The sequence below is a fragment of the Bubalus kerabau genome, chromosome 7, assembly GCF_029407905.1.
Source record: "Bubalus kerabau isolate K-KA32 ecotype Philippines breed swamp buffalo chromosome 7, PCC_UOA_SB_1v2, whole genome shotgun sequence".
Taxonomy (NCBI): Eukaryota; Metazoa; Chordata; class Mammalia; order Artiodactyla; family Bovidae; genus Bubalus; species Bubalus kerabau.
The window spans coordinates 35,776,077-35,801,067 of NC_073630.1; the positions used below are offsets into that span (position 1 = coordinate 35,776,077).

Sequence of the window (24,991 nt, forward strand, 5' to 3'; positions counted from 1 at the left end):
TATTTCATTAGGATATACTATTTCATATTTTGTTATTTATTGGAAGTTGACAAGAATTTTAAAGTATGCATAAAGAGGTTGACTTACTGATAAACCATATTTAACAAGACTATCAGAAACTTGCCTTATGGAGCTGATATGTCCTGCTCATATTCTTAAAGAAGTTACATAGTTTACAAGCACTATAAGTCTGGGAGGATACACACAGGTGCATATGCGTGCACACACACACATCTCTTACACATTTTTGATTAGTTAAAATGATTTTTAAGTTCTTATCTAATGGAATATCCAAATTTTGATATGAAAATTATAAACCCATGAAAGGCAAGATGAAGCAATTTCAGTTGAGAGACTAAAAAATATACCCCATATCCATTTAAAAATTTGGACTTTGTGTTTTTTTTTCAGCCAAATTAAAAAAAATACAAATATCCTGATATTTTAAAATACTCTGTATTCCGTATCATCTATGACTTTGTGTGTGTACAGATCAGCTCATATATAAACAATATATATAAAATATTTTGAATATTTCAATTCATATTCTAGTATTGGTAGATGGATAATATTTAATAAGATCAAAATTCTTAAGATGGAAGAGCTCAGGTGTAAAGCTCCTATTTTCCTACAAACTCCTTAACTTCCAACTCCATTTTAAAAAATCAAAATGGCAATAATACGGTGAAGATTTAAAATGCTGAAAAATTAAAAGAATGAAACAACTCTTGCCACTTCACCTAACATATTTCATTAAATTGTGTTTTCAGGACCCAGGATCATTCTGCATATCTGATGTTTAAAACAAAACACTTTTATTAATTTATTGTTTGATCACTAAAGTAAAAATATAGCCAACACCAAGCAAACCATTAATAGTAACATCTACGTAGATAAGAAAATAGGCTTGAGATAAATAAAATACATTTCTAAAAAGCTTTTCTTCTTTTAGTATAACATGGTAAAAATTGAACAGAATAGCTATAAAGAGACAAATTTCCAGATGTATGGAAAAAATTACTTTTATGAATGTGATTAAATATACAAAACATATGCATATATCATATGTGTGTTTGAATGATTTACCAAAATCTAATGCTCATAATCAAAAGCAGAGACATTACTTTGCCAACAAAGGTTTGTCTAGTCAAGGCTATGGTTTTTCCTGTGGTCATGTATGGATGTGAGAGTTGGACTGTGAAGAAGGCTGAGTGCCGAGGAATTGATGCTTTTAAACTGTGGTGTTGGAGAAGACTCTTGAGAGTCCTTGGACTGCAAGGAGATCCAACCAGTCCATTCTGAAGGAGATCAGCCCTGGGATTTCTTTGGAAGGAATGATGCTAAAGCTGAAACTCCAGTACTTTGCCCACCTCATGCGAAGAGTTGACTTATTGGAAAAGACTCTGATGCTGGGAGGGATTGGGGGCAGGAGGAGAAGGGGACCACAGAGGATGAGATGGCTGGATGGCATCACCGACTCGATGGATGTGAGTCTCAGTGAGCTCCTGGAGTTGGTGTTGGACAGGGAGGCCTGGCATGCTACAATTCATGGGGTTGCAGAGTCAGACACGACTGAGCGACTGATCTGATCTGATCTGAATGCTCATAATGGAGGAATTTAATAGATCAAATAATATATAATAATTTTTAATTTAAGCTTCACTATCATATGTTAAAATATACAAATGTATTAGATAAGCTTGGCCAAGGAACAAATTATGAATTAAAACTTTTATCTTCAATTTTCATTTACTAGGATTACTAGGATCTTTTGATAAGGACAGTCTAATTACAAAATATTTGTTCAAATAAAACTATACAGAGAAGAGCAAACAATCTGTAAATATAAAGATCAATGGAAAATTTCAAGATCAAAAGTCAATATTAAGAGGCATTGTAGTATATTAGGAGTAGTAGGAGTTTAGACTTCTAGAATTCGAATAACTTTCTTAATTTTCAGTTATGTGACTTTGAACACATTTTTTACACTCAAAACATTTCTGTTAATTCTGTAAAATGGAGTAATAGAAGCACCCATGACTCAGATTGCTTTGAGGATCTGAATTAAAATCTGTAGAATACTAAGAATAATACTTTGCATAGAGTCAGTAGTAAGAAAAGTTACTTTTTATTATTGTTGCTTTTTTACGAACTGCTTCATTGTTAAAATGTTCATTCTAACACATCAATCCCATTCATTACTGTGGCATCGCTATTATTTCATTTCTTTTTCTTTTTCAGTCAAGTGATCCAAGCAAATTAAATACCATATGCTTAAATTATAAGACGTCTGGCAGAAATTTCAAAATTTTCAAATCCAATCATGTTTTATTTCTGAAAAAAACCTGCGTATAGGTGTGCAGTTTACATTTTTCATAAACTTTTAAACATTTCAGTTTAGTCCTACAAGGCTATTACTTTGGCTGACAATAAACATATCAATTGCTTGAATGAATAGATACAGCCTTGTTTTATGTGACTAGAAATTTTCTGCATAACTACACGGATATATACACAAATTTGAATGCTCGCACACACACACACACACATCAGAATGGACAGGATTCAGATGTAAGATTCCTGTTTATCTAGCTGCCTAATGTCTTTTACAGTACTCCATATATATGCACACACACACATGTGTTTTCACTGTATATGTTTTTATATGCATACACATGTATGCATTCATATATAAATAAATGTATATACAGGGTCCCCTTCACACCTTTTTTCTCTCTCCTTACTGTGCATAGAAATACTTTCATCTCTTCATAGCTGTTGATTCACCTGAGCTGTTACTGTCACTGATGAACAGAACATTTTTTAACTGCTTGAATAATATTAATTATATTAAACTGTATTATTGCTCTATTTACTTTTTCTTTCACTTGCATTTGAATAGCAAAGCAACATTATTAACACCAGTGCAAATGTGAAAACAATATATTTGACAATGTTTTTGTGATGGCTTTGTTACTACAACAAGGTTTTTCAACCTATGATAAGTATTATATAACTGCTTTTTAAGTTTGAATGAGCTAGTTATCCTAGTTTTTTATATATATATATATATATCTTTTCTATGTTCTGCTTCCAATATAGGAAACAATTCTTTTTGCTTTCCTGTTAAATTTTACTACTTTGTTCTGAGATTTTAAAACATAGTTTAACTTTACCCCCTCTCAATGCACACCACCTATTTCTTTTATCTTTTTTTTTTTTACATTTTAAAACATTGAAATCCAGATGTGCTTCTCTATAGCAGAACACAGAGCTTTGAACTGATTTCTCCAGCTTTGAGGTAAGTGCAGCAGTGTTTAAATGTAGCATATTCTGAAGCAGTTTCAGTTTCAACATCTCTTTCAAATCCCTTTTTTCAGTAGTAATGATACAAAGTGAAATTATACTCCACAGGAGCTCCAAACTTTTTCTTAAGTAGAGCAATAAGAAAGACTTGAAATTAAATTACATAAACTAAGCATGTAGCAAAAGTTAATTGTGCTTTTTATTTTAAAAATTGATTCATTGAGTCAGAACAAATGATTAGCCAGCACTATGCAAATTTCTCTAAGTTGCACACACTCAAAATTGAATTTTTTGAGGCCAAGAACTAAGAATTTATATATTTTTCTTATTAGCACATAGCACTGAAAATAAAATTATTAAAACCTTAATAATATAATATAAATCTTAATAGTATAATGATGAGAACAGTCCAAAGTACCTCTCCCCAACAATAAAAAAAAAAAAAAGAATCAATTGACTTCTAAGTACAATAATAAGTACAGTAAGAACTGATCATCATCAAAGTGAAGAGATCAGAAATTAATTGGAAGTGATATTAAGCTGGGTATGAAATGACAAATATAATCCTAGGAAATAAACATATTTACCCCTTTGCTCACAGAACCCCAACCACATACCTATGGACATCCAGACATTGGTAGTATTTCACTTCATCAAACCTTTTATTACCTTCATTAGGAAAGGGGTTCCATATGGTACACATGTGGCTGTATATGAATGTAATAGTTTACAATGAGAATTACAAAGAGATACATTTGGCTTTCCAATGAGCTGAGAACAAATACAGATATGCAGAGACCAAGGACAGCCCTAGAAGTATGTCAAAGTGGTAGACAACATTATTAACCTCTAGAATTCAGTGATTTTCCTTATAAACTCTCCTAAAGAAAACTTTTATATAGACCGTCTCTCCTTGCACCAGTTTTTCTAACTTAGCACTACTTTGTGTTTCATCCAAATTTCTTATTTTAAATAAAGTTACATTCTACTCTCTGAAAAGTGAAAAAATGAAAATGTTAGTTGCTCAGTTGTGTCTGACTCTTTGAGACCCCATGGGCTAGTAGCCGGCTAGACTCCTCTGTTAATGGGATTCTCCAGGCAAGAATACTGGAGTGGGTAGCCATTCCCTTCTCCAGGGGTTCTGCCCAACCTGAGGATTGAACCTGGGCTTCCTGAACTGCAGGCAGATTCTTTACCGGCTGAGCCAGCATGGAAATCAGTCACAAACATTTCCAAGTTTTATAAGATTTTTAACTAACCAAGAAAAACAAATTCTACAAGGGCACATAAGGAGCAGTCACAAGAAATCTTCAAACTTTTATAACAGTTCTTGGAACTCACCTTATTAGGTAAGCTCACTCTAAAGCTTCAGTAAAGAAGCTACTTGGCTTGTCTTTTCTTGAGTTATTCCCACTAAACCTCTAAAATTCTGTTATTTCAAGTGCTCTTGTCTTCCCTCAGATGTTCCTTTCATACTTATTCTTTATTTCCTTAAAATTTTTTTCTTTATTATTTATATCCTATAAACATGCTCGTTCAGTTCCGAATCTTTGCGACCCCATGAATTGCAGCACACCAGGCCTCGCTGTCCATCACCAACTCCCGGAGCCCAAACTCCTGTCCATTGAGTAGGTGATGCCATCCAGCCATCTCATCCTCTGTTGTTCCCTTCTCCTCCTGCCCCCAATCCCTCCCAGCATCAGGGTCTTTTCCAATGAGTCAACTCTTCACATGAGGTGGCCAAAGTATTGGAGTTTCAGCTTTACCACCAGTCCTTCCAAAGAACACCCAGGACTGATCTCCTTTAAAATGGACTGGTTGGATCTCCTTGCAGTCCAAAGGACTCTCAAGAGTCTTCTCCAATAATAAGTGACAAACATGATATGGTAATAGTGGCTATTTTGGTACACAAATCATTCAAATGAAATTCACTTAGACTCCAGAGTGTTGCTGCACAGTTGTCAAGCAATCTTCCTATTTCGTTCTGCAGAATTTGCTAGGTCGTTTCTTTATTTGTGCCATTTGAAAAAAAAAAAAAGTTTCAAAATAAACACTTCTCAGCAGGAACATTCTTATGTCTTAATTTAGTATAACGTTTTGAAAGAGAGAGCAATTTATGGTATTTCCATTATATTACCGTAACTTCCTTTACACAGTGAAAATACAGTGTGTACTTTGAGAAGTCAAGGATGCATTTTTTAAGCATCATAAAAGCTTTAATTGCAATTACGCAAACTATTACCAACAGTCTGAGAAACTTAAAAACAAAATTTACATATTAGTTATGCAACGGAAACTAAAATTTTATTTAAAATACTCAAATGGGATAGAAATGTAATATTTGAAACACATCTGGTAATTTAAATTTTATGTCTTGATTGTGGGGAGAAACAGAGAACCAATCGTGAGAGTCCATCTTATATACTGTTAAATATTGTTTCAGGGGCTAGTATATATTTGGGATTTTGTATGACAAGGACTAATACGTTTTTTTTTTTCCAGAAACAATATTTCATATGAATATCTCTCCACAGACCTTCAAAATATTAGTTTTCCTTTAAATGTACATCAAATACAGCATGTATAAAAGCGAGAATTCCTTAAAATAATTAAACAAATTAGGCAAACTACCATGGAAAAGAAATACAAAAAAGCAAAATGGCTGTCTGGGGAGGCCTTACAAATAGCTGTGAAAAGAAGAGAAGCAAAAAGCAAAGGAGAAAAGGAAAGATATAAGCATCTGAATACAGAGTTCCAAAGAATAGCAAGAAAAGATAAGAAAGACTTCCTCAGCAATAAATGCAAAGAAATAGAGGAAAAAAACAGAATTTGAAAGACTAGAGATCTCTTCAAGAAAATTAGAGATACAAAGGGAACATTTCATGCAAAGATGGGCTCGATAAAGGACAGAAATGGTATGGATCTAATAGAAGCAGAAGATATTATGAAGAGGTGGCAAGAATACACAGAAGAACTGTACAAAAAAGATCTTCACGACCCAGATAATCATGATGGTATGATCACTCACCTAGAGCCAGACATCCTGGAATGTGAAGTCAAGTGAGCCTTAGAAAGCTTCCCTACGAACAAAGCTAGTGGAAGTGATGGAATTCCAGTTGAGCTCTTTCAAATCCTGAAAGATGATGCTGTGAAAGTGCTTCACTCAATATGCCAGCAAATTTGGAAAACTCAGCAGTGGCCACAGGACTGGAAAAGGACAGTTTTCATTCCAATCCCAAAGAAAGGCAATGCCAAAGAATGCTCAAACTACCACACAATTGCACTCATCTCACACACTAGGAAAGTAATGCTCAAAATTCTCCAAGCCAGGCTTCAGCAATATGTGAACCATGAACTTCCAGATGTTCAAGCTGGTTTTAGAAAAAGCAGAGGAACCAGAGATCAAATTGCCAACATCCGCTGGATCATGGAAAAAGCAAGAGAGTTCCAGAAAAACATCTATTTCTGCTTTATTGACTATGCCAAAGCCTTTGACTGTGTGGATCACAATAAACTGTGGAAAATCTGAAAGAGATGGGAATACCAGACCACCTGACCTGCCCCTTGAGAAACCTATATGCAGGTCAGGAAACAACAGTTAGAACTGGACATGGAACAACAGACTGGTTCCAAATAGGAAAAGGAGTACATCAAGGCTGTATATTGTCACCCTGCTTATTTAACTTCTATGCAGAGTACATCATGAGAAATGCTGGGCTGGAAGAAGCACAAGCTGGAATCAAGACTGCTGGGAGAAATGTCAATAACCTCAGATATGCAGATGACACCACCCTTATGGCAGAAAGTGAAGAGGAACTAAAAGGCTTCTTGATGAAAGTGAAAGCGGGGAGTGAAAAAGTTGGCTTAAAGCTCAACATTCAGAAAACGAAGATCATGGCATCTGGTCCCATCACTTCATGGGAAATAGATGGGGAAACAGTGGAAATAGTGTCAGACTTTATTTTTTGGGGCTCTAAAATCACTGTGGAAGGTGATTGCAGCCATGAAATTAAAAGACGCTTACTCCTTGGAAGGAAAGTTATGACCAACCTAGATAGCATATTCAAAAGCAGAGACTACTTTGCCAACAAAGATCTGTCTAGTCAAGGCTATGGTTTTTCCAGGGGTCATGTATGGATGTGAGAGTGGACTGTGAAGAAGGCTGAGTGCCAAAGAATTGATGCTTTTGAACTGTGGCATTGGAGAAGACTCTTGAGAGTCCCTTGGACTGCAAGGAGATCCAACCAGTCCATTTTGAAGGAGATCAGCCCTGGGATTTCTTTGGAAGGAATGATGCTAAAGCTGAAACTCTAGTACTTTGGCCACCTCATGCGAAAAGTTGATTCATTGGAAAAGACTGATGCTGGGAGGGATTGGGGGCAGGAGGAGAAGGGGGCGACAGAAGATGAGATGGCTGGATGGCATCACTGACCTCGATGGACGTGAGTCAGAGTGAACTCTGGGAGTTGGTGATGGACAGGGATGCCTGGAGTGCTGCGATTCATGGGGTCAAAAAGTGTCAGACATGACTGAGTGACTGAACTGAACTGATAACTTATAAACAAAGTAAGCAAATTTTATCCTTTAAGTTGGCATTTTAAGTGATTTTCAGTTGAGTGTAGCTCAGCTGGTAAAGAATCTGCCTATAATGCAGGAGACCCCGGTTCAATTCCTGGGTTGGGTAGATCTGCTGGAGAAGGAATAGGCTACACACTCCAGTATTCTTGAGCTTCCCTGGTGGCTCAGCTGGTAAAGAATCCACCTGCAGTGTGGCAGACCAGGGTTCAACCCTGGTTTGGGAAGATCCCCTGGAGAAGGGAACAGCTACCCACTCCAGTATTCTGGCCTGGGGAACTCCATGGAGAGAGGAGCCTGGCAGGATGTGACTGAGCGACTTTCATTTTGGAATATTACACTTTAAGAATATGTGAGGACTTCCCTGTGGTGGTCCAGTGGTTAAGAATCCACCTGCCAATGCAGGGGACATGGGTTCAATTGCTAGTCCAGGAAGATCCCTTATATTGCAGAGCAACTAAGCCTGTGTACCAAAACTACTGAAGCTTGTGTGCCTGGAGTACACACTGCACAACAAGGGAAGCCACTTCAATAAAAAGCTTGTGCACCACAGCAAAGGATAACTTTAATGATGGTTACTAGACTTATTGTGGTGATCATTTTGTAAAGCATGCAAATATCAAATCACTAGGTACCTGAAACTCACATAATATTATATGTCAACTATATTTCAATTAAAAGAAGAAGAAAAGAGTAGTGGGTACAAATTGTCAATCCCAGCAAAGAGCTTGAGAGCAAAACTCAGAGTATTCATAAAAAGTGATTGGTTGAATGAAAATAAAACACAATGTCTGTGACTGCCTTCACAGCTTAATCTGTTATCTGAATAATAATAATGATAACAACATCAATAGTATATTCTACCTGCTACAAGATTTTATAACCAAGGTGCTCTTCTCCATGATAATTTGATATATTTCCAAATATAATGAGTATTTCTACAGGGAGTATAAAAGGAGCAAGTTTTTACTTTGCTTTTCTTGTCAGTCATTCTTCAGATATGAAACCATTGTAGTATATTTCAGTGATTATTATTAACAGCACTGCTGCCTAGGCTAAAGAGGCTTATTATACTCTGAGCCAATTAACTGGCTAATTAATTAATCACTATTTGGATAATCACAGAGAATGACAAAATATATAAAACCAATCAGAAAACACTCCCTGTGTTTACCCCTGGGGCTTTTAAGGCGTTAACCATAAGATTGAAGGGCTCTAATAGAGGTTGTTTTCTACTTTGTTGGGAGGTGTCCAGCTTGGTTGCCCTTACCAAAGTATTTTCTAACATCTCCTCTTTCCCATGGAGACAGTTGTTACATCTGAAGCATCAAAATGGAGCTGCATGGACTGTAATTGTGCACTTTCCTGGCATATCAAGAGACTGCTCTCTGCTCAGTAATTATTTTACACTGTGAACTAACAAAGTGAGCACTCAAGTTAGTGTTAGATCCATTATGATCTAGCTTGTTTTGAGTGTGAATGAATTCAGGACATGTCTAATTTTAAATTAAAATTGAATTTATATATGAAAAGCTTTAAAAATGTCCTAAACAGAAAATTACTATACTTGGTAATAAATCTTATTTTAAAATATGCTTTTTATTTTTTAAAATTTTTTTTGATTGCTTGCCTAAGATTTATTTTTTTTAATTTTATTTTATTTTTAAACTTTACATAATTGTATTAGTTTTGCCAAATATCAAGTAATGATAATTGATTGATATGCTGAAAGTAGGTTTAAATGAAAGTATGCTTCTAAAAGCCTTGTTTCTAACAAAAAAGAGCCATGTACACAATAAATGATGTCACCAAGAAAATAAATACATAAAAAATAAAATGCTCTGAGTGGACTATAATTTCTGGGCACAATAACTAAAAATGCAGCTTTAGTTTCTTTGTTCATTTAATACTCAACTCCTACATATCATTGCACATGATATATTTATGAGGGATATTTATGAGATAGCATCATTTGGTACATGTCACAATCAAGTTAGGAGCGGATCCTATTGCACTTCTTGTTAATCAAAGGTTGATAAATAAGAAGGAAACAGTTTCAAAACACCAAATTCCCAATGAAAGACTGTGCTTTTCCTGCTGCATGAACAGTGTTGTTCCCAGTTAGGCATTCTTTTAATTTTCCTGAGGACTACCAATATTTACTGTTTTAGGCTTTTTTCCCCACATCAAGAGAGAAGTTGAGGGGACTCATATCTTAATGTCTCATGTCATTAAACCTTAAACCAAACTTCTTATCTTCCTGGCACCATTTCCTCTGTCCAATTCTGCATGTTTATGGACACTCTCAGGCTAAAACTCATTCTATAGCATTTGCACCTTCTTTTCTGCTCCTTCATTGAGCATGTGCCCAAGACATGTCAGTTCTACGTGGTCTCTCCCATTCTCCCCTTTTTATCCTGACTGCCACCAAGCTGTGTCAATCTAACCAGCCAAGCTCTGTCCAAGCAACTTTCCCATCCTTATCTCATTCAGTGCTCATCACAACTCTGAGAATTGCGTTGGTTTACCTTGTTTACACAGGTCTGCTATTTGAGAACTGGATAAGTTTTCAAACATGTTCAAGACTGACTAGTAAGAATAGATGTCCAGAATGAAACCCAAACAAAGCATTGGATTCTAAAAGAGAGCTTAAACGTTCAGGACAAAATAGTCTGTGTTTGCTCTGCCACTTATTAGGTGGATGAGTATTGATACTGCTAAGCCTCATTTTATTCATTCAGAAAATATACAAAATATTTCTTCTCAATGTTGTTTTATTAAATGATATGTGCTTTGTGCTCAGTTGCTCAGAGGTGTTCAACTCTTTGCCACCCCATGGACAGAAGCCTGCCAGGCTCCTCTGTCGGGGATTTCCCAGCAAGAATATTGAAGTGGGCTGCCATCTCCCACTCCAGGAGATCTTCCCTACCCAGGAATCCAACTCGTGTCTCTTGCATCTTCTGCACTGCATGTGGATTCTTTACCCCTGAGCTGCCAGGGACGCCCCTGTTAAATGATATACTGCCTGTTAATGACTAGTCCAGTGCTCAGTGTCTTAATATCTTAAATAAATGCTATTTGTAAACATGCATAATAATTATTATGTCTGTCTCATTGTAATTGGGTCTTTTACAGATCTTCTCAAAAGCATCTCCCTGACTCAAATAATATATTTTTCTTCAACCCTAAATCTGATCATGTCACTTTCTGGCTTAAAATCTTCAATGATTCAAATGGCATTCTGCCCAGAGAGCTCCATAATATGGCCACAAACAAATCTTCAGCGTTTAGTTCCACTATTATTTCTTATTTACTTTATCATCCAACTAACACAAGCAACATATCATTTGTCCTGATAGTCTCAGCCAAATCTTAGCTTGGGCTGACCTACTAGCCAAGAATCTACTTCCCCATTTTGATTGGCTACAGTTCTGTCAAACCATCACAGAAGACTCAAGTGTCACCTCCTCCAAGAAATCTCCCTAATTCCTAGAAGAAATATGGTTTCTCTTTCTTTGTTCTCATTGTCCATAGTAATTTTGTAATGGCATATATTGTACTTTGCCTTGTAATATTGATAATTATGAATGTCTTACTTATACTACTGAAATCAAGAGCCAGATATTTCACATATTTGTGTAAATTCTATAATGAAAAATAATATACAGAGCTCATAGGTGAGAAATAAGTGATGTGAGCACTGAATTAGAGTGTATTAATATACAGATTGCCAGGAGAAATATCAATAACCTCAGATATGCAGATGACACCACCCTTATGGCAGAAAGTGAAGAGGAACTTAAAAGCCTCTTGATGAAAGTGAAAGTAGAGAGTGAAAAAGTTGGCTTAAAACTCAACATTCAGAAAACGAAGATCATGACATCTTGTCCCATCACTTCATGGGAAATAGATGGGGAAACAGTGGAAACAGTGTCAGACTTTATTTTTTGGGGCTTCAAAATCACTGCAGATGGTGACTGCAGCCATGAAATTAAAAGATGCTTACTCCTTGGAAGGAAAGTTATGACCAACCTAGATAGCATATTCAAAAGCAGAGACATTACTTTGCCAAAAAAGGTTCATCTAGTCAAGGCTATGGTTTTTCCAGTGGTCATGTATGGATGTGAGAGTTGGACTGTGAAGAAAGCTGAGTGCTGAAGAATTGATGCTTTTGAACTGTGGTGTTGGAGAAGACTCTTGAGAGTCCCTTGGACTGCAAGAAGATCCAACCAGTCCATCCTAAAGGAGATCAGCCCTGGGATTTCTTTGGAAGGAATAATGCTAAAGCTGAAACTCCAGTACTTTGGCCACCTCATGAGAAGAGTTGACTTATTGGAAAAGACTCTGATGCTGGGAGGGATTGGGGGCAAGAGGAGAAGGGGACAACAGGATGAGATGGCTGGATGGCATCACCGATTTGATGGACGTGAGTTTGAGTGAACTCCGGGAGATGGTGATGGACAGGGAGGCTGGTGTGCTGTGCTTCATGGGGTTGCAAAGAGTCGGACATGACTGAGCAACTGAACTGAACTGAAGCTAATATACAAACTGCAAGTGTGTTTAATTGAATACTCAATTTTGAAGAGATATTATTGGTGTATATTTTTATCCTTTTTTCATTCTTATCATTTAAATATGTACTTTTACATAATTGGGGCGATTTTTAAAAAGTGGAGACAAACCCTATTTGCTTCCATAAAGGAATTTTTTTGAAATAATACTTTTTCCTTCCATTGACAAAGTTAAATATATGGCCACTTGAAAGGATTCAGAAGAAAAAAAAAAGTAGGATATTTATATTGAGATTTTAAATGAAGGAAGAAAAATTATTATTACATATATACTGTACAGTGGCTGCCTTCTTCTGAGTGTACTGAAGTCATTATTGACTTTGCCAAAATATTCATAGGTAGCTTCTCTTTCCAGTCAAGCAAAACTCTACTTACAAAAACATTTTAAATGCATCTCAGACAGTAAAGCGTCTGCCTACAATGTGGGAGATCCAGGTTTGATCCCTAGGTCGGGAAGATCCCCTGGAGAAGGAAATAGCAACCCACTGCAGTACTCTTGGCTGGAAAATCCCATGGAAGGAGGAGCCTGGTGGGCTGAAGTCCATGGGGTCGCAAGAGTCAGACACGACTGAGCGACTTCACTTTCTTTCTTTAATATTCATGGCAGCATTATTTACAACTTCCAAGATATGGAAGCTACCTAAATGTCCTAAATGTCTATCAACAGATGAATGAATAAAGTAGATGTTATACATATATATAGACACATATACACAGTGGGAAACTACTCAGCCATAAGAGAGAATGGAATTTTTCCATTTGCAGCAACATGAATGGACTTGGAGGGTATTATGATAATTGAAATAAGTCAGAAAAAGACAGATACTTTATGATAGCATGTATATGTGGAATCTAAAATATACAACAAATGTGAATATAAAATAAAGAAGCAGATACAGATAAAGAGAAGAAATTAGTGGTTTACAGCGGGGAGGGGAGTGAAGGACAATAACAGTGGTGAGTGGGAGGTATAAGCTGTTGGTTGTAAAGTAGGCTCAAGGATATACTGTACAACATGGGGAACAGAACCAATATTTTGTAATTCCTGTAAAGGGAAAGTAAAATTTAAAAAGCTGTATAAGCATTTTAAAAAGCAAAATATAAAACTACCCAGCTGAAAAATACATAAAATAAAACATTTGAATGGACAGTAATTTTCTCTATGTTTATACAGAAAATGGATCATTTCTATTATAAACCTTTGGTAGTAGCTGCTTTTCCTTTTGCGCTCACTGAGTGTCTTCAAATAGTACGTTGACTTTTTTTGCACCTGGGCATCTTACGTAAGTTCTGAATGCAGTTCTTCCCTGGAGATTTAGAGTCTGAGCCAGTGTCAGGCTGCAGCTTCACACGTCTTGCTAATGGCCCCTCTCTGCGCTAGAGGACTGTTGTGTGACTGAGCCGTTGCCTCCGAGGTCTCTGTCATGCTCTCTGCCAAACTCCATGATGTCAAACCCCACGCTTCCTCTATGCCCGGGCCTCGTTTTTTTTTTTTTTTTTTTTCTTTTTTCAGAAAGAAGACATGCCCACAAACCCTGACCCACTCATTCTTGCCATGAAGTATCTTGAGAACTGCCTGCCCCCATCTGCCCAAGCCACTGCCTAGGTCTGACTCTACACTTGCCGAGTGCACACTGACTCACCTGCCTAGAAACTGCCCAGGAACTTTGAAATGATGCTTGCTTGTTTCTGACAGGCCATCCACCCAGTTCCTGCTGCCTGGACTGTTCTGCTTTGCTAAATTTATACTGCCTGATGATGTAGCATATCTGGATTCCATGTACCACATACCAGTATTTTCTTTTAGCCTCCTCTTTATAACTGTGACTCCAAAGATATCAAGGATTCTTTTAAAAATGCTTTTTTATTAATTTGTCAAATATAACAAACACATTTCAATGTTAGTTGAATGTTAGTAAGCTCATCTTTTCAATTACCAATGTAGCCCTCTGTGTTGATGTTCATAGCATCAATAATTTTCTATTTTCTTACATCACTTCTTTAGGTATCATGGGATTTTTTTTTTCTGTATCTCATCTAACCCTTATTAAAAGCAATAACAAAAGTTTCAAATTCTAGGATAGATTTCTTCTTTCCTACTCATAGTAATCTGGTTTCTGTTAAACATGGTAATTCTTACAAAAATTTGAACTAGGATTTTATTTAGATATTTACATTAATAATTGAAACCTCAAATATTTTTATGAGGTCATTTTCTTATTGAAAGAGGGCTTTTAAGTAGGTATGGGAACTAATCAAACTCATTTCCCTGAACTTCAAGACCCTCTATTAAATGGTTCCTTTATATCTATTAATTTAGCTTCTCCATTTTAGTCATTCAATTTGCACAATTTATTACCTTTGTGCTATAAATCTTTGAACATAGGGTTTTCAATGTAAGAAATATGTAGTCATTTAAATGTGTAAAAAATCTAAATTAAGACATTAGTAAATTGCTTTATCTGGATCAAACTTTAGCAACAGTCTAGGTACAGATCTATTAAAAGCATTATATGGGGGAAAAAGTAAAATGAATCAGCCTATTAACCACTTATTTTCGACTTCAGGTTTACAACAGAGATTTTCTTTTTCCCACTAGTTTTGTCTCTCTTTAAAAATATACATATAACTTGTTTAGAGACAAAGCTCAAATCTATCCTTAAATTATTGTTTTTTAAGGTCTTAAATAGTAAGCCAGTTCTGAGAGTAATTAGTTCAGTACTTATCAGTTAAAAAACAGTATAATAATTGTCAGTATAATGTTTTTATATTATGTCTAAGGTTTCCTCTTATGTATGCTGGGATATAATTAGATGTATCACTATGCCAAAGCTTTTGACTGTGTGGATCACAATAAACTGTGGAAAATTCTTCAGGAGATGGGCATACCAGACCACCTGACCTGCCTCTTGAGAAATTTGTATGCAGGTCAGGAAGCAACAGTTAGAACTGGACATGGAACAACAGACTGGTTCCAAATAGGAAAAGGAGTATGTCAAGGCTGTATATTGTCACCCTGCTTATTTAACTTCTATGCAGAGTACATCATGAGAAACGCTGGACTGGAAGAAGCACAAGCTGGAATCAAGACTGCCAGGAGAAATATCAATAACCTCAGATATGCAGATGACACCACCCTTATGGCAGAAAGTGAAGAGGAACTCAAAAGCCTCTTGATGAGAGTTAAAGTGGAGAGTGAAAAAGTTGGCTTAAAGCTCAACATTCAGAAAACGAAGATCATGGCATCTGGTCCCATCACTTCATGGGGAATAGATGGGGAAACAGTGGAAACAGTGTCAGACTTTGTTTTTCTGGGCTCCAAAATCACTGCAGATGGTGACTGCAGCCATGAAATTAAAAGACACTTACTCCTTGGAAGGGAAGTTATGACCAACCTAGATAGCATATTCAAAAGCAGAGACATTACTTTGCCAACAAAGGTTTGTCTAGTCAAGGCTATGTTTTTTCCTGTGGTCATCTATGGATGTGAGAGTTGGACTGTGAAGAAGTCTGAGCGCCGAAGAATTGATGCTTTTGAACTGTGGTGTTGGAGAAGACTCTTGAGAGTCCCTTGGACTGCAAGGAGATCCAACCAGTCCATTCTGAAGGAGATCAGCCCTGGGATTTCTTTGGAAGGAATGATGCTAAAGCTGAAACTCCAGTACTTTGGCTACCTTGTGTGAAGAGTTGACTCATTGGAAAAGACTCTGATGCTGGGAGGGATTGGGGGCAAGAGGAGAAGGGGACCACAGAGGATGAGGTGGCTGGATGGCATCACTGACTCGATGGATGTGAGTCTGAGTGAACTCAGGGAGTTGGTGATGGACAGGGAGGCCTGGCGTGCTGTGCTTCATGGGGTCGCAAAGAGTCGGACACAACTGAGCGACTGATCTGATCTGATCTGATCTAATCAGAAGAATTGCTTCACCACCTAATTTTGGAGTTGACTCATGTACACGAAAGTGCTAAGTGACAGTTAAGGTTAGTTTATTATTCAGGGACTCAGTTTCAGCTTAAGGTCACTGTCTACTGGGGTCGTTAGGCTATGTGTCACCTTCTCAAAAGAAGTGGAACCTGAGGGACTTTCCTGGTGGCTCAGTGTTAAAAAACCCACCTGCTAATGTAGGAGACAGGAGTTTGATCCCAGTCTGAGAGGATACTACTTGCCATGGAACAACCAAGCCTGTGCGCCACACCTATGAAGCCTGTGCTCTAGAGCCTGGGAGCTGCAACTGCCGAGCCTACTTCCCACAACTACTGAAGCCCAGGTGCCCTGGAGCCTGCACTCCACAACAAGAGAGGGCACTGAAGTGAGACCCGCACACCACAACTGCAGAGTAGCCCCCACTTGCCACAACTAGAGAAAAGCCAGCAACAAAGATCTAGCACAACCAAATGAACTCATCAATTTATCAAATAAAAAATGATAATTACATAAAAAAGAGAGGTTGCACTTGAGATAGCTTTTGAAATATGGATAGATTCAAGGAAAGTATTTTAGTCAAGGCTTAGAAGTTGTGAAAAGAGGTGAAAACTAAACATAAGCAATCCACAGCAGAGTCAGTGGGCTAGCCTAACAAATGGTGTATATTGAGAAGTGGCAAGAATAAATGTGTTGTAGAGGTAAGTTGAGCTGGATCACATATGACTTTAAAATAAATTTGGATTTCTCAGACAGATAATTTCTTAAATATACTCATGTATGGGTGCTGAGAGTTAGACTATAAAGAAAGCTGAGCACCAAAGAATAGATGCTTTTGAACTGTGGTGTTGGAGAAGACTCTTGAAAGTCCCTTGGACTGCAAGGAGATCCAACCAGTCCATCCTAAAGGAGATCAGTCCTGAACATTCATTGGAAGGACTGATGCTAAAGCTGAAACTCCAATATTTTGGCCACCTGAGGACTTATTGGAAAAGACCCTGATGCTCAGAAAGATCAAAGGTGGGAGGAGAAGTGGGTGACAGAGGATGAGATGGTTGGATGGCATCACCAACTCAATAGACATGAGTTTGAGTAAGCTCTGGGAGTTGGTGATGGACAGGGAGGCCTGGTGTGCTGCAGTCCATGGGGTAGCAAAGACTTGGACACAGCTGAACTTAGAACTTATACACAGTAAATATCCAGTGGCTAAATGGATGCATTTTCTCAATAAATGTAAAGACATATAAAAATGCTAGTAATGATGTTTGCTTGCCAACAGAGAAAATAAAGACAGGCCAACAGAATTGATGAAAGCAACAGAACTATTGGTAGCATCAATAATAAGTGTCATTTTGTTGCCAGTGTGAAAGCCTATATTCACCATGTTCAAGATTTTTAAAAACCCGCATCAAGAAAGAGCAATTATTCTGTCTTAAGTGAACTATGAAAAAAGAACATATCTTCTCAATTCTCTCAAATTTCTATGGGTATTTGTGTGCGCTAATTTGCTTCAGTTTTATCTGGGCTTTCCTGATAGCTCAGTTGGTAAAGAATCCACCTGCAATGCAGGAGATCTGGGTTTGATTCCTGGGTCAAGAAGATCTGCTAGAGAAGGGATAGGCTACCCCCTACAGTATTCTTGGGCTTCCCTTGTGGCTCAGCTAGGAAAGAATCTGCCTGCAAAGCAGGAGACCTGGGTCCAATCCCTGGGTTGGGAAGATACCCTGGAGAAGGGAAAGGCTACCCATTCCAGTATTCTGGCCTGGAGAAATCCATGGACTATATAGCCCACGGGGTCGCAAAGAGTCAGACAGGTCTGAGTGACATTCACTTCATTTCACTTCACTTGTCTGACTCTTTGCAATCCAATGGACTGTAGCCCTCCAGTCTCCTCTGTTCATGGGATTCTTCCAGCAAGAATACTGGAGTGAGTTGCCATGCCCTCCTGCAGGGGATCTTCCCAACCAAGGGATCAAACCCACATCTCTTATGTCTCCTGCATTGGCAGACCGGTTCTTTACCACCAGTGACATCTGGGAAGCCCTTCTATGATTATATCAAGTGTTATAACCAAGGATAAAATATTATTCATAGAAATTGGTTAGCGGGCTGCAAGAAGACTGAACATTAAATGTTTAATAATCAGAATGGTCCTTTTACCTTTCTCTAAAAGCTGCATCATCTAACTGATATCACTTTGGTAATGAACATTATAATTAAGGGCTTTCCTGATGGCTCATATGGTAGAGTCTGCCTGAAATGCAGGAGACCCTGGTTCAGTGAAACTAAACATAAGCAAGAAAGAATAAGTTCAAGTGTATAAGAGATCATCCTCTACAGCCTAAGGTCAGTGTGCTGAGTGCTTTAGATTTACAGGAAGTGCTTTGTGATTGCCTTGAGGACCATACACAAACAAACCATGACCATATTTTCTGACTTCATCCATGGGTAATATTTCACAATCTTTAGAAATAAAATTAGTTTCTGGAAGTTTCTATAGATGAAATTTATCTGATATCTTGAGTTTTTAGATACACAATGAAATATTATTAACAATCAGATGACAGTCATTCTAATGATCTGAGCTTGATTTTGCTTGCCTTAGAAAAAGACATATTAATTTCTATGTCAGTGACTTTGGTCAGATAAGGGCACAATGAAATGAAAATTTCTAAAAAAAAACAACTAGACATACAGTAGTTTACCTAGTTTATGTAGTTTATTTGGCAGAAACATTTAGTAGAAAGAATATAGACTGAAAAACCTGCATTGTTTTCACTGCACCAAATTCTATGCCATAAAAATACTAATTCTTCAGCAGTTTGATCCAGAATCTCTATCTCAAAGTGAGAAAAATGGCTCAAATAATAATATGCTAAGATATTTTTGTCCATAGAGTGAGGTGGTGCTACAGACAAGGCTGTGTTTGAATATGCTCTTAATTACTCCGAGCTCTATGCCCCAGTCTAATTGTGAGAGTGGTCAGGGAGGCTCTTATCACACACATAACCAACAGTTTTCAAACAAAACCCTCCAGCTTTCCTCAAACTGTCCTGTGGAGGAACAGAATAGCTCTACTCTCTAATTTGGAATAATATAGAAAAATCTCACCAGCCATCCAATACCCTCGCTCTGGAAAATTCAGGGAGATTTTCAGGGAGAATGGACTTCTCCTCACATATTAGTGTGTAATGAAATGTTATACTGCCAGAAAAGGAACATGAGGATGAAGTATGGGGAGAATGCAGAACTTTTCTATGGACAGTTCGAGATTATTCACCACAAAATCATTTTTACCCAAAAAATAATAGTCAAAGGAGAAATCAAATGCCCAAGATTAAAAGTATCACTTTTATATTGAAAGACAACATTTCCTTATTGACTTATAAGTAACCCAACATGGTACTTCAGTCCCAATCAAGTTTCTGATATTTTTTGAATAATAGTTCTGAGAGAGAGCCAGATACAACACCCAAAGGGGCAAAAAAGAGGATTTTCTTCAAAGTGACACTTACCCTGGGCACTTGTGAGTGTGAGTGTATGTGTGTGTAGGATATAAAAATAGTAAACAAATGCACAGTTATACACACTATATGATTATCTGCCTGTGGCATTGCTCCAGCCTTTGTCAAATTTCAGTATTCTGTTATTTTGTTTGGGGTTATGTCACTCAAAAAGTCATCAGTAATCCCTGAAAATTATATGAGTAGTGGTAAATAGCTATGTTTTTCTGTTGAGAATAAGTGATAAAGTTGAATTAGAGCTGAAAAATTTGTTAAGAGTTATAAAGAAGTTTTTCAATTCATATAACTTATTAGATTAAAATTAGGAAAATCTTTTCAGGATTTCAGAAAAGGAATCACTCAGAAAACCATTTGCACCACATGAACTTGCCTTAAGTTTATGATTTTAAAATTAAAATAAAAGTAGAATTTATACTAACTAAAAGACATAGTAAAGACTCTCTCTCTCTCTCTCTTTCTCTCTTTCTATATATATATATATATATATATATATATATAAAACAAAACAAAACAGAAAACAGAAAATCTAGTCAGGATTCAAGACGGATCACTTAATCTCTTTATAACAATGTCCAAAGTGAGATATTTTATTATAATGGTCATAAAGTATTAGGATGGGTAGAAAAGCTGTTATTTTGAAGTAGTATTGAGGTTTCATCTTTGAAGGATAAAATGTCTAATAGCAGAAATTCAAAAAAGATGACATGATCTTAACAATCTCTTGTTAGTTTATTATTCTAAGCTGTGCCCTATTATTTTTGTTTATATGTTTGCTAAAACCATTTGCTCACAGAATGAATTTAATTATATATAAAACAAGATAGACACAAGTGAGAATGTTGAATCAAGATAATGAAAAAAGGGAATTTTTCTCAGAATTACCTGCCCAAACTAGTAAAACATGTTTGATTTTTCTTTATCTGATAGCAATCACAGGGTGAATTTGCTATACTGCAGTCAACTTGACCATAATTTAGAAGTACTCCCAATGACACTGTTACCTAAAGTGATGTGATAATAGAGGGTAGCCTCCTGAGGCTAAGTTTAATACCACATTCCCTATAAAACTAGTTTTGTTCATATCTATATTTTCAAGTATATGAACACTTCATATAAGCAAGTGCTATGCTTACTTGTTATAGAAAAGACTTGGGCTGCTTCTCTATCCTATATTTCAAACACCATTGTCAAACCCATGTAGGGCAGGAGAATCCATCCAGTGATGGATTTTCATGACTGTCTTCGTCTCGCTGCTACAAACTGCAACATGTGTGGAGTAAAGAAGGCTGTTCTATGGGGTACTAGCTCCAACAGGTAAAGCCTAAGAGACCAAGTGATTAAGATCAAAGAAACTTTGGGGTATTTTAGTTTTATGCCCCTCAGAAGCATTTCAGGAGTGGATAAGGAATAGAGGAATAGTTAAGGTTTAGTTCAAGGTTGTTTTGTTTTTTTGGTTTTTTTTTAACTTTATCTCAAACTTACTGCATCTTAAATTTTTGAGTAATTTGGAATCTAAAATATTCAAAATGATATTTTATCAATACCACAGAGTTAGTGAAAGAAAAATAATGATGCTATTTATAAATGTTCTTACCTTCACATCTTTGACATTCATCCTTGTTCCTTCCTTCCCAACAAAGATATCATCAATGTCCACAAGGATATACCTGTCCAAAGACAAGGTCAGCCTCTTCCCTGACAGGAAGGAGATGGCATCTATGAAGATGAGCTTGTGCAGCCAAAAGTTTAAGTTGTTGCCAAAAAGAACTCGCTGAATTCCATCATGCAGACCCAGATCCTGAATCACTGTCGCATAGAGTGGTTTGCCGGACAAGGATGAAAGGGATTTTTCTGTCTGTAACTCAGTTAAAAGCACAGGCTGGTAGGTTGAATGATTATATTGGAAAATGGTCCAGTCTTCCCCAGGAAGAGGGCCTTTCTCAACCTTGGGGGCTTTGGTAATATGCAGCAAAGGAGAATGAGGGTTGACGAAACAGTCCTTTAGAGCTAGATTATTGAAAAGGTTTAATGGAAAACCTTTTAATTGTGTACTTGGTGAGCTGTTTTCATTGGCTTTATGAAAACCAATTATACTAACACTGTATTCCACACAGTATTTTTCTAAGAGCTCTCGATTCCATGAGTCCATGCTAACATACTTCAGAATATTTTCATAAATAACTAAAATATATTTCCCTTTGCCATTGTCTGTTAGAGGAGGTATATCTCCCTTGCCAGGGGCAATGACCATGTGGTGCTGAAATCGGCTGGACTCCAAGATAGCAATAATATCTTGCCCAAGTTGAGAGTATTGGCTCTCCACAAACAGGAGGACAATAGGGTCAGTTTTGGATGTATCAATAGGTTTAACTGTCTTCAGCTCCATTGACCGGTAAGGTAGGATTTTAACATCAGTACATCCTGCTTCTGCAGTAGTCTCAATAAGTGTCATTTCCTGTTTATAGCCAGAGTAGAGGAAATAGGCAGAGATGACAATGCTCACCAAGCAAAAGGTGGCTAAGAGAACAATCAATGTTCGAAAACTTCTCCGAAGCTTCACAATAAGATTCATTTTTTTAAAATGAGGCTTTGGAAGCTTTTTCCAAATTACTTTCCTAAAGTGTCATCATGAATAAAGTATGAGATGGTACAAATGCCACTTCCCAAATGTTCATGTAACCATTGCAAACCATGTAAAATGCGTGATGGGATCTCAAGCAAGTTAAAGCAGCAGAACAGTGGACCAGGATAGAAAAAGTTGAAGAGATTTTGAATATGTCCAATACCAGAAATTGCTGTAGAGTCCTTGAAACATTACCTGAAAAAGAGAAAAAATATAATGACTAACACAAAAATAGTGATCTAAGTATTTGTGGGTATACCTATGCTGATACATAAGAAATATACATATCAAAGATAATTTTAGTGTGTTGATATGCTAAAATATTAATAGCCTAAGATTTACAGTCTAGATTTTACTACATAGATTGTAGCTGATTTTTTATGTCCTCAACAATATAAAACCCTATTTGATTTTACCTATTTGATTGCCATATATCAATATATAGAAACACAGATTGAGATCATTTTTCAAACTAGTCATCTCAAAAAAAAAAAATGGTAAGAAAAAAGCTTTAGTGTATAATGGTCATACCATGCAACTTGCTTCCATAACCCTGGTAAACACTATATACTTATAGAATTAGGAAATCATGTATCTGTATGGGTTTAGAACATTGGAGCATACTCTTAAGTATGTACTTAGGCATATGGATTATAAGGTGAGAGAATGATTTTGTCTCAAATAAACAGTACTTAAGGACTTTTCCCTTTAGAAATATTATTTTCTGAAGTTACAGGGAGACACTTGGCCCTCTTCAGCAAAACAACCAAAATAAAGGATTTCTTTTTCTCCATTATTAGAAAAAAAGTGACAGAGAAGCTATGGGACAAGGAACAAAATGGGAACAGGATCTTAAGAACTGTCTAATGAAATAGAGGCCAGAAGCATCTTCTAGATGAGAAGGAAAATCTTGACATGCTTTTCTCAGAGCATATTCCTAAATTTGTCTGATATCTCTTATCAGAATTAAAATTGTTTTCCATATTAACTTTTATCCACCAAACTACTTTCTACCATTCAAAAGAAAAATAATACATCAGTTCAGTTCAGTTCAGTCGCTCAGTCGTGTCTGAATCTTTGCGATCCCATGAATCGCAGCACGCCAGGCCTCCCTGTCCATCACCAACTCCCAGAGTTAAGTCAGATTCACGTCTATCGAGTCAGTGATGCCATCCAGCCATCTCATTCTCTGTCATCCCTTTCTCCTCCTGCCCCCAATCTCTCCCAACATCAGGGTCTTTTCCAATGAGTCAACTCTTTGCATGAGGTAGCCAAAGTATTGGAGTTTAAACTTTAGCATCAGTCTTTCCAAAGAACACCCAGGACTGATCTCTTTTAGGATGGACTGGTTGGATCACCTTTCAGTCCAAGGGACTCTCAAGAGTCTTCTCCAACACCACAGTGCAAAAGCATCAGTTCTTCGGCGCTCAGCTTTCTTCACAGTCCAACTCTCACATCCATACATGACCACTGGAAAAACCATAGCCTTGACTAGAGGGACCTTTGTTGGCAAAGTAATGATTCTGCTTTTCAATATGCTATCTAGGTTGGTCATAACTTTCCTTCCAAGGAGTAAGCGTCTTTTAATTTCATGGCTGCAATCACCATCTGCAGTGATTTTGGAGCCCCCAAAAAAGTCTGACACTGTTTCCACTGTTTCCCCATCTATTTCCCATGAAGTGATGGGACCAGATATCATGATCTCAGTTTTCTGAATGTTGAGCTTTAAGCCAACATTTTCACTCTCCTCTTTCACTTTCATCAAGAGGCTTTTTAGTTCCTCTTCAATTTCTGCCATAAGGGTGGTGTCATCTGCATATCTGAGGTTATTGATATTTCTCCCAGCAGTCTTGATTCCAGCTTGTGCTTCTTCCAGCCCAGCTTTTCTCATGATGTACTCTGCATAGAAGTTAAATAAGCAGGGTGACAATATACAGCCTTGACGTACTCCTTTTCCTATTTGGAACCAGTCTGTTGTTCCATGTCCAGTTCTAATTCTTGCTTCCTGACCTGCATATAGGTTTCTCAAGGGGCAGGTCAGGTGGTCTGGTATTCCCATCTCCTTCACAATTTTCCACAGTTGATTGTGATCCACACAAGTCAAAGGCTTTGGCATAGTCAATAAAGCAGAAATAGATGTTTTTCTGGAACTCTCTTGCTTTTTGATGATCCAGTGGATGTTAGCAATTTGATCTCTGGTTCCTCTGCCTTTTCTAAAACCAGCTTGAACATCTGGAAGTTCATGGTTCACGTATTACTGAAGCCTGGCTTGGAGAATTTTGAGCATTACTTCACTAGCATGTGAGATGAGTGCAATTGTGTGGTAGTTTGAGCATTCTTTGGCATCACTTTAAATAATACATGGAAACCATTAAAAAAAAATTTCCCCAAACTGCTTCACCACCCTGGATATAATTTTCCATTATAATTTTTGTGTTTTTATTATGTTTTTAATTTGTGATACATATAC

The 24,991-nt window shown here is 37.1% G+C and overlaps 1 protein-coding gene across 2 annotated transcripts in view; it reads right to left on the reverse strand.

Moving 5' to 3' along the window:
- LOC129657645 (bifunctional heparan sulfate N-deacetylase/N-sulfotransferase 4) overlaps positions 1 to 22,470 on the reverse strand; it is a 284,882-nt gene extending 262,412 nt beyond the window's left edge. For both annotated transcript variants that reach the window (XM_055588031.1, XM_055588030.1), the window contains exon 1: positions 21,493 to 22,470. In XM_055588031.1, the coding sequence (XP_055444006.1) occupies positions 21,493 to 22,470 (978 nt within the window). The remainder of the gene's footprint in view (positions 1 to 21,492) is intronic.
- Between the last annotated feature and the right edge of the window lie 2,521 nt (positions 22,471 to 24,991).